At 52.7% G+C, this 17,408-nt stretch overlaps 1 protein-coding gene across 7 annotated transcripts in view; it reads left to right on the top strand.

The window, feature by feature from the left end:
* The window catches only part of PAX5 (paired box 5), a 139,737-nt gene that overhangs the window by 51,001 nt on the left and 71,328 nt on the right, over positions 1-17,408 (top strand). For all 7 annotated transcript variants that reach the window (XM_072859404.1, XM_072859403.1, XM_072859401.1 and 4 more), the window contains one exon: positions 807-982. In XM_072859404.1, coding sequence (XP_072715505.1) covers positions 807-982 — 176 coding nt within the window. The remainder of the gene's footprint in view (positions 1-806; positions 983-17,408) is intronic.

The raw sequence follows: 17,408 nt of genomic DNA, 5'->3' as shown, positions 1-17,408 counted from the left end.
AACATTTCTCAAACTTGTCTCATGGCTTTTCAGCCATGGGCAGCCACTTATGACTTCTGCTAAAAATCTCTGCCAACGAGGGGGGAGAGAGAAGAGCGTGCCTTGGAGCCCAGGCTTTCATCATGCCAATAAGCTTAACGAGTACAAAGTGAAACTGCAGTGCCAGGAGAGCGCGTGGCATCGGGCCTTGCAGAGGGTGCTGCAGTGGCAACGCGGCGCCCCAGGGACGTCCCGCCGCAGCAAGGCGCAGGCAGTGCCTGTGTTTGGAGGTTGTCTGGGCAGCTGCTGCAGCGGGAGGTGGTGCTGGACAGAGAGTCCCTGCTTCCCGACGTGAGCACGCCGTAGCTCGGCACGGGATGGAGCTGAGCAAGGCTTGAGGTACCGCAGGGGGCGGTGGCTGGCGAGGCGGGTCTGCTGGAGCTGACGCGAGCTGGCTGGGACTGTAGCATCAGGTGGTGTACTTGTCCGCCCGTGTCCTCCTGCATCCAGGCCGTGAACCAGACAGGTTCTCAGGTGGTGCGGTAAAAGTGATGCGAGCAAAGATGTGACCATTATCCTTTGTCCTACCTTTAAATGATGTGTGAAATCATTGATGGTAAAATGTGTTGAGGGTTGGGTGTAATGGAAGACTGGTCAGTGCATCTTCTGGCAATACGTGTCTTGCTCGTAACCTCCTGTCAAAGAGTCCTCATGGTGTCACCACACTGATATCCACGTCTGTGCAAGGGACAAAAGGAGGGACTCCTCCGTAGGTCTCATCATTGCGATACCTACTTATTCTCTGTCTTTTCTCTCCTCTTTGAAAGGTATTCAGGAATCTCCAGTACCAAATGGCCATTCTCTCCCAGGCAGAGATTTTCTTCGGAAACAGATGCGAGGAGACCTTTTCACCCAGCAGCAGCTAGAAGTATTGGATCGAGTCTTCGAGAGGCAACATTATTCTGACATTTTCACAACAACTGAGCCCATCAAACCAGAGCAGGTACTATTGCAAACATTCAGTGTTTTCCTGATACACTTCCTGCTGGCAGAGGTCTGCTTGGTGGACATCGGCAGACACTTCTCAGAAGCTCAGTAGAAAAACATGGAGAAACAGGTGTTGTCTCAAGCTCTTCAGCCAAGTGCATGTTAGCCATAAAAGACTTGAGTATTAAAAAATGAAGGAAAACACTTGTTGTGTAAACATTAGCAAGTGTTTGGGTATGAAATTACACCTGATCTGGGCTAGTTACATCAAATGAGCGCTTAAAGAGCATCACAGCTTCTGATGCTTTTGTTAGATCAAAAGCGGGCTATGCTGGTAACAAGGAGAAGACTTGCAAAACCCAACGCCTAATTTTGGTTCATAGTTAGCATGATTGTGCACACAAATTAGATTTTTGTATCCAGAAATGGCTTATTAGGCATGTAATTGGCCATTTGCTGAAAGAAACACCCAATTAGTATGTGAAGGTAAATTAGTTGCACCTACAGATTAGCAGTGTGTTTGAGAAGGACTTGGCACTAATTTTTTGGGAAAGTTCCATTTTTGCAGGCGCAATACAGAAGCACATGCAAAAACTGATGAGCTATGTCTCTCTGTGTTCTTCTTCTTCTTGGGCAGCAGCCTTTAATTTAGCTGCTGAGAAGGAGGTAGAAATGAATATACTGCTGTCAGCAGCAATATCGGTCTAGCTTGCTACTTAATGATGTATTTGGCCATTAATCTTCAGTGTTCTTAATATTAGACCTGTTTTTTAGCAAGGTGGATGGACTTCTCAAACTGCAGACAACCACTCATTTCCTTTGGAGGGCTCTATACATTAGAGGGCCACTGGAGATTATCTCATGGCAGCCTACTACCATCGTGGCTCCAGTTAGGGAATACGTATTGGTATACCTTTTTTGAAAAATTACTTACTTACGCTGAAAGTCATACAGTAGAGTAGAAATTTCCCATGCCTTTAAGCTTACATCTGTCATTAGTTATTTCATTCATAGACCCATTTGCTTTTCAGCAGCTTCAGCTGGTTTTGTGGTTTCCCTGGTTTGTATTTGGTGAGGAGCTCTGCAGGTCTGAACTCAAGCTGGAAAAAGACGGGGAAGATGCTGGGGTCAGTTTGATTTTTTAAAAAACTCATTAGGAAAGCCAAACAAGCGGTGTTTCTGGAAGGTGAAATGGCCTTCACGTACCACTAGATGGTGGTTATCCCATCTGAACACCGGTGACACTGGAGAGGACAGGCACTGCGCCCACGCCTGCAGCAGCCAACCTTTGCAGTGCTGGTCACATAGAAGTTGTGTGGTGTTAGATCTGTCCCTCTTTAACTTTTATACACCAAAAAAAGTCATTACAAAGAGAGCGGTGATGAAAGAGGATCATTTCTTTGTTTCTGTGTTCTGAAGTCTCTGAGTCATGCCACTGGAGCTCAAGGGAGGCAGTCCAGCAGTGAACGTTTATCCAGAGATAAACTTTTGCTGGTGTAATAGAAAGAATGGAAGAATTGAATGAGGGTATTGCTGGAGTATTATCCCGATTGTCAAACATGGGATATTTGGCTGTCAGTGGAGCAAGGATCTCCCTGGGTCCAGGTAAAGAGCTGTGGCTAGAATGGCTGTGCCGCCGGAGAGTTAAGATTGGAGATATGCCCCTATTAATTTGGTTAACAGGGTACTCTCTGCATGCTCTGGGAAGTCAAACGGATGCTGAGAAATGTGATATTATGATTTACAAAGGGTGCTTAGCAGAACTGCCTTGCCTAGGCATTTTTAAGTTTAATTACAAATGGAGTTTGTAGTTGTTTGATTTTATGTAGCTTGGAGCATTGTGGCTTGCTCTTGGAAGGCTGGGCCATGGTTAACGGCTCACAGCTGTTTGGGCTTGGCTTCTTCTTTCTGGTGGCATGTGAAGTGTAACTTTCAACGTGGACGCATGTGGTCTGTATGATTAGCTCTGGTTCACAAGGAAGCAGTATGAGCTCCACTGCTTACCGAAGCAGTCATGTTTTACCTCTTTGGTGAGTCAAGCAACGCTGTCATGATACTTAACCAAAGCGAACAACAACCGAAGCTGTCTGGATCAATTAGTAAAGCCAAAGAAATCAATGAGGAAGAAAATACTGAGGATATTAATGATGTGACTTGGAAAACTAGAGTTGTCCCTGCAATAGATTGTTGTAGTAAACCAAGACCTGCCTTTGGCTTCTGGCTGTCCAGGGTGCCCCTAAGCCCAGAGCCATGCATTAGGAGCTAAGTCGCCCATGGATGTGTGGAGTCCTGAGCTATTTCTGTAGAGGAAAATAAGGAAAAGATGCTCCTCCCCACAGAGACAAGACGAGGGGAGAAGGGTAGTAGGAGCTGCTGACCCACTGCTTATCTGTTTTATTAGAAACACGGTCCAGCAGCAGCCAGCTGAATATCACTGATCTTACCTGGGCACACAAACTTGTTGATGTCCCTGCACTGTTCACCTGAGGAGGGCTTCAGGTATTTTACTGGAAGAATTGCTATCCTCTAGACAAAGAAATTCCTTTTTCTCCCTGTTTTGTGGCTCCTCTCCCTCCTTTTGTGGCAAGTCTGCCTCCTTGCTTGTGCTCTGGGAACAGTCCCTTGGTCACGGTGAGTTGTGGCATGGGGGGCAGGTCCCTTCTGCACAGCAAAGCGTTTGCAACCTCAGCGTGATCGGTCCCCAGCTGGAGGCTGGCTCCAGCTGCCCAAAGTCCTCCAGATGCCTTTTCTGGACAAAATTTGGGCTTGCCTGTGGGAAGTGTACATTGCCCCCCATGTAGGTAGATGGGTTGATGGCCTGTGTGGGAGTGCTTGCTCACCACTGCCAAACCCTTTACTTTGTGTGCTTCCAGTCTATTTCCTTTACTTTTCCCCCTTTAATGTTTTCCTCAGTTCACCTGTATAAAATGGAGACTCATAAGTTATTTGTCACCTCAAAATAAGTTGTGCTCTCAACAAGCATCATCAGAGTTTTCACATCTGCTGTAAGCTGTGCCTTCTATAGAGAGACCTACAGGGAATGAATACTTGTCTTTGGGGAAGGGCTCTTACAATGCTGACAGAGAAGGCAACTGCTGGACAATGACAGGAAAATAAAATATCAGACAGTCCTTTGTTCAGAAACAGTACCCATTGCATGCACGGGGTGAGGCAGGGGTCCAACCATGGGTTTGTATAAAGACTGTGTTAGACTGTGTGCGTCGGGCGGCAGAAGTAAGGCGTCTCCTATTATGTGCCTCATTTTGCCACCTACTGCCCGGCGGTGCAGCTGTGCATGCATAGGTGTGTACTCTGCAGCACAGGGATGTGATACCTGCATGTGTAGAGCGTAAGAAATGTTCAGCGGCAGTGAAGTCCAGGAGCTGGGAGCTGGGAAGCCTGAGGCTGAGAGCTGGCTGTGCAAGCGGAGTCGAGTCCTCTCGTGTCTGTATGTTGTGGGGGAGTAACCAAGGCGTAAAGTCAGTACTCCAGAAGCACCCTGGCCCACCTGCCCCCAACAGAAACCTGTTATAAACATCAGTCCGTGTATAAAACAAATGCCTTGCCCTCACGTTTGTGCCCTTTTATGCTCATTTTTTGCAAACAGCCTGTGATCAGTTTGCACTGGCTGCATCTGTTCATGGAAAACTGATGTCACCTATTTCTGGGCACGGATTTTGAAATGCACGCAGTGGGGTGTTTGCCACACCACCGTTGCACTGCCGTTCTGCTCATGGCTGCTGGCCACCGGGACCGTGCGGTTCTTTCATCGGCCGGGACAAAGCCCCCGGCTTGAATGTCCCGTAATCCTCAGGTCCTGGAGGAGGAAAGCCTTCACAGCGTCTGCCTCCTGGACCGGCAGCAGCTCCTTGTCTCCTCTCCCTGCCTCTTGATGTGTGTGGGGATGGGCCCTGATGCTCCCCGCTGTGTCGGCTCTGCAGTGCAGTCCCACTGCCCACGGGGAAGGCTGTTCACGTTGCTTGCACAGCCGACATCCAGACTGCTCTCGGAGCAAAGCCGTACTGCCGCAAGGGGTGGCCTTTGCCTGCCTGCCCTGGAGTTGTCCTGTACCGCTGTGTCCGTGGCAGACCACCGTGCTCCCACCTGGCTCCCGTCACAGGCAAAACCCCACCATTCGTGGTCGCTGCACCGCCAATTCAGATTTTATCCAGAACTGGCATTCATCCTGTGTCCTTCCTATGCGCAGAGCTGCTACAGCGTGTGGCGTAATTTTCCAGTGCCTAGTCCATTAGGGGCATCCAGCTGGAGGAACTGGGGGTGCTGGCTGTACTCAGCAAGCCCCTCTGCGTGGCTGGAGGCCGATTGTGCTCCGGTGCCTTCCCGCGATTCCAGCCATCAGTATGGAGGAGCTCTGCCCAGCTCCCTGGGGAAGCCGTCTGGGGATGGTTGAGCCCGCGGCATTGCTCCTGCGAAACATTGACTCAGATGCCTTCACCTGTTAAAGCATGGACAGGAGATGCTCCTGGATATCACGACCTGGGAAACAGCCGCCAGCCGGGGAGCTTCAGGCACGGGAGGCTGGATGGGTGCAGGGGCAAGCCTGGGGCTCACAGACCGACGTGCTTTTGGTGGCTGTGAGAGCAGGATTAATGCCTCTACAGGGAAACCTGTGGGATGAGGATATACAGCAGGATCAGCTCGACAGGAGAGGCAGTGCATTAATTTCCTCAGAATAAAGAAGAGAATTATCTATGCTGGATTTCTGTCCACAACAGAAATGGATTCTCTTGTATTTTCAGCTTCACACGTGGGTCCAATCGAATACTCATTGAAGCCAAGAGGAATATTTCTATTGACTTCAATAGACTTTAGATCAGGGCCATAATGAGGCATAACATGATGTGACCAGATTCAACACTATGTAGGTCACCGACTTAGAAGAGAACTGCTTGCCACTAATAGCAGATAATTCCCAGGCCCTTGCTGATGCTTTCCTATTGCTTTTAGCTAGAACTAAACCGAATATCGGTTCTCGGATTCATTTCTGGATAAAATGTAGGTATTCTGGGCTTGGGTAGAAACCAGTAACCTGGCAAATGTATACTGGTATATTTATTCATGACATGCAGTGCAGATAAGTTTGGATCTGGAGATAAGCACAGGCAGACAAAACTTGGATAACTAATGAATCCGAAAAAATTAGTACTAAGTTGAAAAAAATTGGAAAAATTACACAAAGTTAAAACCCAATTTCCGTCTGTTTCAAAGAGAGTTGCCATGAAGGAGTTGTCTGAACTGACCAAGAGAGGGGCGTAAGTCCTTTTGAAAATCTTCAAGTTTTACTTTTATCTGGCCAAGTATTTGCCAGCTTGGAAAGACAAGAGTTTTTTTTCACTGCAAGGAGCTGTGTTGGATGGTGTGTCCACAGGAATGCAGCTCCTGAGAGCACGGAGAGGTACAGTCCTCCGTACGATGTTGAGGTTTGATCTTAGGAGTAACAGGGAAAAGTCAGAAATATGTCAGATAAAAGAAAAGTCAGAAAAAGTCAATTAAAGCCAGAAAGTGTGACTCATTTTCCTTTTTTGTGTGAATAATATGTTTTTTCCTGAGAGACATTACCTTTGGGCAGACAGTGGCTGCTGGGTGGACAGCGGCTGCTGAGGATCTTCTTAAAATTCCCTGAGACTTGCAATGAGAAATGCAGAGCTAATATTTGCTTGTATCTTCCCAAAACTTTATGTTGTCCAGTAACAGTGAAAATTATGGCACTAACTCATGGCTATATTTGGACGTCCAGAGTCAGATCTTTTCTTGATCTGCCACCTGCAGAAGTGATTTGAGCATGTAAATGCAAGCTCTTACCCGTGGCTGGTGTGACAGGGTGGTAAATGAAGAGCAAGTTAAAAAGGAAAACTAAGACAACAACACACAGCTCAACAAATGGACACAAATGCTAAAATTGGGGAAAAAAAAGGAAGAAAAAAGACAAAGGAAAAGGGAAAGTGGAGTTCAGTATCGATCTGCCAGCTCTGCAGGCAGCTCCTCGTGTGCAGGCAGGAGTCCGGCAGGCAGCTGGGTGGGAAGCCATGCCTGCGCTGGGCTCGGCACCCTGTGCCGCGGCGGGACGCACCATCGGCTCCACTGGGGTGCCGGGGGTCGACATGGCGATCGGGGGTCGCAGGGCACGGGACAAGTTTATGGGTGTCTGCGTTACCCCCGTGCCATCCCGCGTTCCCCCCCGCCGGCAGCCAGTCCCTCATCCCGCACCGGTGGAGCTGGGCAGGAGGTGGCTGGACAGGCTGCCCCGGCTGCCGGCGCGGCTAGTGGTGCGGGTGGTGGTGCGAGTGCTGGTGCAGGTGCTGGTGTGGGTGCTGGTGTGGGTGCTGGTGCTGGTGCTGGTGCAGGTGTGGGCGCTGGTGCTGGTGCAGGTGCTGGTGTGGATGCTGGTGCTGGTGCTGGTGTGGGTGCAGGTGCTGGTGCTGGTGCTGGTGTGGGTGCTGGTGTGGGTGCTGGTGCTGGTGTGGGTGCTGGTGCTGGTGCAGGTGCTGGTGCTGGTGTGGGTGCTGGTGCTGGTGCAGGTGCTGGTGCTGGTGCTGGTGCAGGTGCTGGTGTGGGTGCTGGTGCTGGTGCTGGTGTGGGTGCTGGTGCGGGTGCGGGTGCTGGTGTGGGTGCTGGTGTGGGTGCTGGTGCTGGTGTGGGTGCTGGTGCTGGTGCAGGTGCTGGTGCTGGTGTGGGTGCTGGTGCTGGTGCAGGTGCTGGTGCTGGTGCTGGTGCAGGTGCTGGTGTGGGTGCTGGTGCTGGTGCTGGTGTGGGTGCTGGTGTGGGTGCTGGTGCTGGTGTGGGTGCTGGTGCTGGTGCAGGTGCTGGTGCTGGTGTGGGTGCTGGTGCTGGTGCAGGTGCTGGTGCTGGTGCTGGTGCAGGTGCTGGTGTGGGTGCTGGTGCTGGTGCTGGTGTGGGTGCTGGTGCGGGTGCGGGTGCTGGTGTGGGTGCTGGTGCTGGTGCAGGTGCTGGTGTGGATGCTGGTGCTGGTACTGGTGTGGGTGCAGGTGCTGGTGCTGGTGCTGGTGTGGGTGCTGGTGTGGGTGCTGGTGCTGGTGTGGGTGCTGGTGCTGGTGCAGGTGCTGGTGCTGGTGTGGGTGCTGGTGCTGGTGCACGTGCTGGTGCTGGTGCTGGTGCAGGTGCTGGTGTGGGTGCTGGTGCTGGTGCTGGTGTGGGTGCTGGTGCGGGTGCGGGTGCTGGCCAGTGGCAGCCATCAGGTGCTGCCTGCTCGCCTCCGTTTTGCTGGCAGCGCGAGCCCCTCTGCCTGCGGAAATGGGCAGGTGAGGGCAAGCGTTGGCATCGCGGAGAGGGGCGGGGAGCAAGGGCGGTTCTCTCGTTTTTACATCTGCGCCTCTTCCAGCTGAAGCCTCCTCTGATGCAGTCTGTGGCTTTATTGGTGGGAGGGGAAAAAAAATAATCTCTAAAATCCAGCCTAAGAGAGCACATCAGGAGAGGAAAAACCTTCCCATATTTACTCTCAGTAGACTATTAAACAACACAGGCTATTAATTTGGCTTTTGAGTCTTCACTAAAGCCCATAAAAGCGCACAGTTGTCAAATGGAGTTCATTTTAATTTCCTTTCAATCACAGTAAATTATTCAGGTGATAAATCAGCTGGGGCAGCCTCCTGGCTGTAATAGAAACCCTAATTCCTGGCTAATTATCCAGCCCATTGCTGCCAGCAGATCAATACCTCAACCGAATGGAAAGGGCGCGGGGTCTGGGCGGGCAGGGTGGCGGAGGGACGGCAGCCGGGAGCGTGCGGGCGCCCGTGACCCCCGCCCCGCGGGGCTGGGGGGGTTAGGCTCTGCCGGGCTCCCTCCTTCCCCCACCCGCTGTAAGGGAACGCGTCCCCTCCCGGGCAGCAGCGTGGGCCGTGGGCCAGGGCAGCCGCGGCTCGGCCGCTCGCCGCCTGCCCGTCTGCCTTTGCCGTGCGCGGGTGGGAGCGGGTGCCGTGCGCCCGCCCGCGGGTGCGGGAGATGGAGCCTGCGGGGGGGCTGGAGGGGATTTTGGCACGCTCCCCCTCCGGGGTGACCCTGCCGTACCCGTGCCACTCGGTGGGATACGGCGCTGGCCCTTTGCCGCAGTTGTTCAGTTGATTCCCCGAGCGTGGGATCCGCGCGATAAGCCGTGGCAGGGTGCTCGGGGGGGTGGGAGCGGGGTGCTTGCAGCCCAGGGAGCACGAGCGCGCTGCAGAGATGAACTCGCTCCTGGTGCTGCCCGACTCTGCCGGCTGGTGACTAACGCAGGCAGGGACGGGGACAGTGTCCTTTGAGGGAGTCAGAGGCTGCTCAGAAGGTGATCTCAGGCTGGTGATGTTTTTTCTTGCTGAGTGGCACCTTTAAATAATGGCAAAATTTAAAGAGGTTAAGAAAAGACTGGAGAGGACCAGTGCTCAGCCGTAACGCAGAGCATTTCACTGGGAAGGAGCAGCAGCTCTGTGGAGACGAGAGTTGCTCTTACCCGCATTTCCCTGCATGCGGTGGCCGTTGAAGAGCTGCTCCATGCACAAAGCCCTTCAAGCCCTCAGGCGATGCTGCTCGCCACAGCCTCTGGCTGACGGGGAGCCACCAGCTCCTGCTGAAAGACAGGGTTACTCTGCAGAGGTGTCGGGCAGAGCTCCTCAAGCCGCTGGATCCCCCGGTTGCTCCGAGGAGGTCAGAGCTCTGAACTGCCCTTGGCTTCTGGAGGCCGGGCCTTCAGCACGTGAGGCTTTGTGTAGGATCCCTACTCCTGTTCACCACCACCGTGATTATTGCTTATTTGCGTTACAGTGGTACTGGGAGGACCTAGAAGGCAGCACGGGGCTAAGAGCTTTGTGCACTGGCTGTCTAGGGGAGAGCGATGTCCCCGAAGGTCTTGCTGTCCACATGAAGAAGACAAGTAATGGCTGGGGAGAGGAAAGCAGCTTCACCTGCAGTGAAGATCAGGAGAGAGCAGCCGTGTGCAGTGACTTCTCCCTGGTGCTGCAGAGAGGCTGAAGCCTCCTCGGGGCAGAGGCTCACGTCTGAGCCCTCCATCCTTCCATCGTGCTGCTGGGAAGGGGATGCACCACCTTCTCTTTTGGCTCTGCTCTGTTTTAGGGTCAAGAAGAGAAGAAAAACCATGGTGTTTCTTCGTGCTGAAAATCAGCTTTTATGAGTAGAAAGCCTTTTATTTTAGAATAGCAGCAGAAAGCACAGCTCCTTGGGCCAACACCTCCCATTCGCATCCTTGCCTCTCTGCCCTCCCTTACAAGGGTTTTTTTGTGCATGAGCTTCTGAAGACTGCACGGAGTTCCCCACATGTGCCACCTTGTTGTGACATGTCGTGCTGGGTGGTGACAGTCAGACTGTGTTGTGTGACCCCTGGTATTTTGTGTGAGCGTGGGGCTGTGGTGGTGGGGAGTTTGCCAGGGAAGCACCACGGCAGGAGCCATGTATCCTGCTAACATCCCTCTGCGTCAGCATCGTCTTTGCAGAGAGCACCCTGCAGCTTGCGTGGACACCCGGGGGTGTCTGCGTGAGCAGGGGCTGGAATGGAAGCATCTGGTCTTTGAGTAAGCAGAAGAGGTGGGAAGAAACGCAGGTGGGATAACACAAGGGATGCCCGCTCTCATGTCCGGGCCGACCCGGGGATACCCCATGCCCCCACCTGAGCTCGATGCCCCGTCCTGTGCGTTCCTCCCCATGGGGAGCGCGTGGTGACCGGTTTTCCCACTTCGTCTGGAAGCGATGGGCAGCCTGGGGTCAGGATTTCTCCCGCAAAATTTTCCAAGAGCCAACAGGGAGCGTTTGCGGGGGTCTGCAGAGCCCAGTGTGCAATGCCCCGGCAGCGCAGCCCTGCGGAACAGAAGCTGCTGCTGGAGGACGGAGCCGGGGTTTCCCTGCGCTGACCCTGCTGTGCTGGCAAAGTGTAGAGTTCCTTCTTGTTGTGTAAGGGAACCCACAGGCTGTTTCTTGTCCTTCTGGGTCTCTCTGTCTCAACCAGGCTGCAGTGAGCCAGGGTCTGAAGAAACAGACCAAAAAGTGCATAAAAGGAGCCACTGGGCCATGCCTGCTTCTTCCCTCTCCTCCCAGCGACGTCTGGCCAAATCAGTGCAATGAAACCAAGCTGGGGGAGAGCAGCAGTGCCCGGCTCTCAGGGATTGCAGGGTGTATTTGAAAGACTGGAGCTCTTCGCTGGAGGAGCCCCAGCGGTGGCCTGGGTTTATGCTGATGCTGCTGCCCTCCGAGTCTGCCGCATTGGGCTTGCTGGGGCTTGTCCCCCTGCTCGCATGGCTTTGCCTGGGGACCACGTCTGGCTCTGGGGACACAGAGCGCGGAGGATTTCTGTTTCCTACCCGGGGGAGTCCTTGTCACCTCCTCCCCTTGCCCCAGTAGGGAGGGGGAATCCCAAAATACCAAGGCAGACACCACCGTCAGGAATTGCAGTGCATTCAGGGTTTTTAACAGCCCCTTTTTTAAAACCCCTGGCTGCTCTCAGATATGACCATATGTGAAAATACAAATTCCCGAGTTAAAGGAAAGGCCAGCCTTGCTGTGTCTGGAGCTGTGACGTCTCCTTTGTCCCTCTCTCTGTTCTCTTTGCTCTCTACGGATGCCGTGGGGGATGTTTTTTGCCACGGGCAGGCTCCCCAGGTTGTGCACAGGCTTGTGCGGAGCGGGTGTTGGTGTCGTGTGGCATGGCCGGCAGCGCCGAGGGCACCATGGCTGGCAAGTCACCGGCTGCTGGCCCCAGCGTCCTGGCAGTGCTCCCGGTGCATGGGCACACGCGCGGCTGAGCCCGCAGGAGCCGAGGCCCAGCGCCCACCGTGGCAGACCAGCTCCCCGGTGTTCAGGCATGGCTGGGGGCTCTTCAGGGACTGAAATGCCCTCGAGGAGGAGAGTGGTGTGCTTTCTCCCCGAGGGTCTGGGGAAACGGTGTTTGGAAATTGCAACCTTAGCACCGTTTCTGTTGGGTAACGCTGGCAGGGGATGCTTTGCCGGTCACCAAGTTTCATCTCAGCACTTTACACCAGGTTTACACCTGGAGCTTAGTGACGACAGTGGAACACGAAGTCCTGCAAAGGCAGCGGGTGCTCTCCTCCAGGAGACTCGCCATGGCTTCCATAAGTGTGGTACAGAGGTGGGAAATTTAAGGAAAGCTTTCCCCTCTTGGTATCTTGCCAGAAGTGTCCACATTTCCTTGCAATCTGGCAGCTGGCTTTGAGTGATTGTATCTCTTTGTTCAGCCTGTGTTTTGCAATAAATAGCTATTTTTTTTTCAGTTTAGAGAGATAAACCAGGTCTATCACATCAGCAATTTTTAAATAAAAAACCCACATCTTTGTCTTCAGTGGAGTCTTCCTTCCAAGGTTTCGTGTCACCAGCAGACAGCTAATGGAAAGTCTGTCATTGCAGAAAAAGTCTCAGACAGTAGCCAGTCAAACAGTGGACTCTGCCCGAGAGCTGAAGGAGAGCAGTGATTTACTGGCCACCCGACAGATTTTTCAATATCACATCAAAGCATAATATATGAGTCAGATGAGTAGAATTATAATTGCTCGTGTAATCTTTGTCCCTTTGAAAAATAAGAGGGGAGTCATCCATGCACTTTACCGTGTGCGTGTATGTGATGCTCCACTTGCATAGGAAAACAGATCTGGAATTGTCCTGAAGCTGGTTTTCTCTGTGGAAAAAGACAACGTCGTGTAATGGCACTAGTTGGCCAAGGTTATGTCATAGCAAAATTGACCGACCTCCTTGTGTCTGTGTTAGCCCTGCAAGAGAGTGAGAGACAAATCTGTGAGTAAACACACTTGCCCGTTGATTTATTTAATGCTTGGCCTGCTCACATTATATTTGAGGGGAAGGGCTTGCACTGGAATTTGAAGAATGGAACAAGACTTTTCTTAGTCTCCAGTAAATGTCTGGATCCCGCAGGCTTTGAGTAGTTTCAGATACAATTTCCACCTTTTGGTTCGGAAATCCCTGCTGTTTTACACTCATTCTGTAGGCTTTCTCTAAATCTGCCCACCACTTTAATCGACAAAGATGGGTTTCTGAAAGTATGCTCCCTACGGAGTGGAGATCTCGATGTGCTAAAGCATCTGAGAAGGAGCCAAACTCTTCGTGGCGGCGCACGGCGGGAGTACGAGGCAGGGGCATGAGCTGATGCAGGAGAGGCTCTGCAGGGTCCAAGGGAGCTTTGTCCCCCCGAGGACGGTCAGGCGGGGCAGAGGTTGCCCTCAGAGGTTGTGCAGTCTCCGTCCGTGGTGGTTTTCAAGACCCAGCTGGATAAAGCCCTGAGCGAGCTGGCCTGGCCCCGTGGCTGGCCCTGCTTTGAGGGACCTCTGGAGCTTCCTTCCAGCCTGGATTATCCTACGACCGTGGTGTCCAGCTGCCTGCTGTTCATTCCAACTGTTAGGATGTGACTTAGGGAAACTTGCTACGGTCGCAGTGGGAAATGTGAAAAGCGTGGTTGGGGTGGGAAAGCAGCACCCGGTTCACACATGTGCAGGGTGAGATGGAGAGCTGCCTGGGACGAAGCCCCAGGAGCCTGAGCACCTTGCTCCCTGCAGATGCTGGGTTTTCAGAAGAATGCCATAGTTTTGGGTTGCATTTGTTTAGGAAGGGATTGAATGAAACAACCTACAGAAGTGGTTGTATGATGACAAAAAGCTATTGTGGAGCTAAGCCACCTCCAGAAAAAAGGGCTAGTTTTGAAATTCCTCTCTGCTCATATGGGTCATGGCTGCTTAAAAACCTGGTAGCAGCAGAATTTGCTGAAATGAAAAAAATAATTAAATCTGAAAGGAAGGAAACTCTTATGCTAAGAGAGCAGCTTAACATGTAGGGGGATGGTTTCAGCGCCACTCCTCTTGCCTTGAAAATACATTTGAGTAAGGGCAGCCTCGGAGAGGCAGGGGTTCCCTCTGCTCCTTCTCCGTGCTGCAGAAGTCCCCCCCGGGCTCAGAGCTGACCTGAGCTCTGAGTGCGTCCGGACGAGGCACCTTCAGAGACCTGCCCGGCGGGCTGGGGGAGGACGAGGTGCTGGAGGCAGCGGGTGCCTTTCTGAAATGGGGGCTGCGGAGCGGAGCCAGGCAGAGAAACTGCACTCGTCAGCTGCTGTGTTCAGCTAAGAGTGTTCGACCAGTTATTAGGACCTCTCTAAATGATTAAAACACGTGATTAAGTGACAGATAAAGTTAAGGTACACAAGAAATTGTCGTCAGATTATGTGCCTGATGAGCGGTTTTCAAGCTTTGCCAAGTTCTGAGGCTTCGCAGCAGTGCGAGTTTTTGCTGAAGACACAGACCCCGCGTCCGTGTTTTTGTTCAGGCAAGCGGTTGCTCCCTGGTTCTTGGGACTGTAGAGAAGAGTTTGAAAATAGGACCCCAAATACACTTTTGGCATAAGAACCGCGGTAGCTGTCGGGGTGGGAGAGATGCTTGGGTCATACCAGCAGTGTGTTCCCTTCTGGTTGTTTTCTCGTCGTGATGTTTTACTGCGTGTGCAGCGTCCGCGCGTCTCCAGTACAGCTGACTTTTTAGCGGCAAAATGATGATTATTACAACAGCAGCGTGCCTGGCTGAACCTGTCTTTCCAACAGAGAATGTTTTGATAAAAACTGAAATGTTTCACTGAAATCTGTCATCTTTGATGATTTTTCCACGTAGAAGGTCCCTCGCTGGAGCCTTTCACGATAGTGAGGAGGTGCAGCGGCAGGCTGTAGGTATCGTCAGACCGAGTCTCTTTACCTGGAACCAGCATCCTATAGGTACCCTATGGGTACCACACTTGTTGGTCAGCCTGCCTCTGTTTTACTTCGTTTTTTATACCCGTGTGCAGACAATTTCTGATGTTTCTAGGTGTTTTTTCTGAAGCCGAGGAACCTGTTTCCCTGCCCCGCGGGCAGGCAGGGTGAATGGGCTGTTTCAATGCAGAAGCGAGTGTCTCCGAGGTGGGTGATGCTGTCCCGCCCCGGTCTCCCGCGCCTTGTCCCGAAGCCTCCACCCTCCGGACCTGCTGCTGCTCGGGTTTGGTTGTCAGTGGGTCTCAGCTAAGTAGCAAAGGGGGAAAACAGCTTAAGATTTACCCCACAAGATGAGTGGGGTTCAGTGCCTGTTAATCCTTAGTCAAAGTTCTATCAAAGAAAGCACCACATAATTCCCCAGATTTTCGCCCGCCAAGGGTTGCCGTTCACACGAAGCGTGCCTGCAGCGCGTGCGAAGGGGAAGGAGGGTCTCCGCACCTCTGCATCCCCCAGAGCCTTCCCTGGCACATCGTGTTTGCTGCACAAAACACTCTGGTTAAGGGATCCAAGCCCGGGGGAGTCGCGTTGACTTCTGCTAGAGCACGGGCTGTTCCCCAGGGAGTTCGGTACCTGCTGCCTCCCTAACCCCACGCCCCCGAGGACTTGTAACTGGAAAGTGCCTTGTAAATCTTCCAGGAACGATATTTGTCCTTGTATTTCTGCCTTTTCCATAAACACATCCTAATGAAAACTGTCTTGCTGTATTGTGGCCCTTCCCTTTCCAGTCTTGGGTACAGGTGAAGAAATGAAAGAAGAACTTTGGAAAAATATTAGGATTTTTTTATGAGGTCAGCTGCACATTGGGGATTTGATGGGGAACTCAGCATTGTAGGGAAAGTTGCCACCCCCAAAACGGAAAACAGGAGACTCCTGATCCCCGTTGGTTCACCTGGCTCACAGGGACACCAACAGGAAAAGTGAAAGTCTTTTGGAAAACGAAGAATGTGTGTTTGTGTCCAGCTTTGAAAGTGGCCTGAAATGCAGGGGTTTGTGGGTTGATATGGATTTGTTCAGCTTTGACTTTGCAACACGCCACAAAACACAGCAAACCCCATGGCTTTCTCTGTTGGCTTTCATCGGGGTAGAGATTCAGTGCACCCGGAGCTGCAGCGGCTGCCGGGGCTTTGGCTACCTGGGAGGCTTGGTCTGTGGGAAACGCTACCCAGCGTATTTTGCCATGGGGTACTGCTTTGAAACCAGTTTATTGTGCTTAATGCATAGTATGATATAGAGTATGATGAAAGGATTCTCAGACGGCATTTGTGAAATACCTTCAGATAGTTCATCTGAAAGCGTTAAAGAAATACGAATGTTCTTCTTGCAAACGTGCACAAGACTTTTCAAATGTTAGGAGCTGTCAGTAGGATGGATTAAAAAGATATGGCAATATTGACGTACACTTCACGCACATTCCCAGTGTGCCTTCATACTTCTGCTTCGTATTTCTCCGTCGGGGATGCTTGGCTGTGCTACTGGTTGTGTTTTCTTCCCTGCTTACCCGTGCCAGGTGCTTCAGTGGCAGCAGTGGAGCCCCTGTGATGGAGGATCGTCCATTTTCCCTCCTCCTGTGGCTGAAACTGTTACGGCCGCGGGTGAAAGCGTCCAGTTCCCGTCCTGAGAAGCAGCGGATGTTAGCAGTGTCTTGTGTCAATGAGTGGCATAAAGTGATTCTGTACTGGGTTTGCAAAAAGCAAACTGCTTTTTCCACCAGGGTGGGATGGGTTACGCTTTATTTTAACTGGGTGTGTTACACTGTATTTCAGTTGGGTGCCCCTTTTTTAGCGTTGCGTGTAGGGCAGCGGAGGCTGCTGACCGAGCAGCGAGGCAACCGGTCGGTTCGTGCTGGGGTGAGGGGAGCCACGGGGAGGAGAGGGTGGGAGGGAGGGGGAGAGGAGAAACACCCTGCGTGAATCCACGGGAAAGGCTGGAGAGGAGCGATCGAGGGGCTGCCCCAGGGCGGAGGAGAAGGAGGAGGAGGGCTGGGAGAGGAGAGGTTGGAGGGGGCCGGGGGAGATGCTGTTTCGGGGAGGAGACGCCTGCGCGGCGGGCTGCGGTGCAGCGGTCAGGACGGGTGCGCAACGCCGGCGCTGGGAGGAGGCTCCTGCAAAATTTGTCGTGCCATTTTTGCATTCCTCAGTAAACCGAGCTGGGAGGTTCTGTCATGGGAGCAGTGGGGAAGAGCCCATGGAGGGGCTGGGAAAGCACGTCTGGCGAGCCCGCAGCCTGGGCAGTGCTGATGAGCGCGGGCGGGAGCTGGGGCGAGTCGTCGTTTCGCTTCACGTCCTGGAGGAACCAGAGCAGTATTTATCCTGAGAGAGGAAGGAGCTGTTGGGGGTAAATGTGCGCTGATGAAACTGGCCCGTCCTGGCAAAAGCAGAGGTCGGCTCTCGCCACCGCTGTGCTGCCGCTGTTCATCCGGGCGCTTGTACTGGCCTGATGAGGCTGGAAAGTGGAAAGCCACCTGAGCTCACTGGGTTGTGTGCGTCCATTGACCGCCCTTGGGCTGCCCTTACCATGGTTTTCCATGCAGGCTTCTGCTTACAAACCGGAGGAAGAGAGTCTGCTGGCCTCCTCCGCCCCAGCCGGGCGACTGGGGTTGCAATGGCCGGTGAAAAGCTTGGCTGGAAAACGCCTGCAGCTCTCTGCAGGCCTTTGCTTTCTTCCC

Source organism: Ciconia boyciana, chromosome 4, assembly GCF_034638445.1.
Source record: "Ciconia boyciana chromosome 4, ASM3463844v1, whole genome shotgun sequence".
Lineage (NCBI taxonomy): Eukaryota > Metazoa > Chordata > Aves > Ciconiiformes > Ciconiidae > Ciconia > Ciconia boyciana.
The sequence above is the reverse complement of the archived record's forward strand: the minus strand, read 5'-3'. Positions and strand labels throughout refer to the sequence as shown.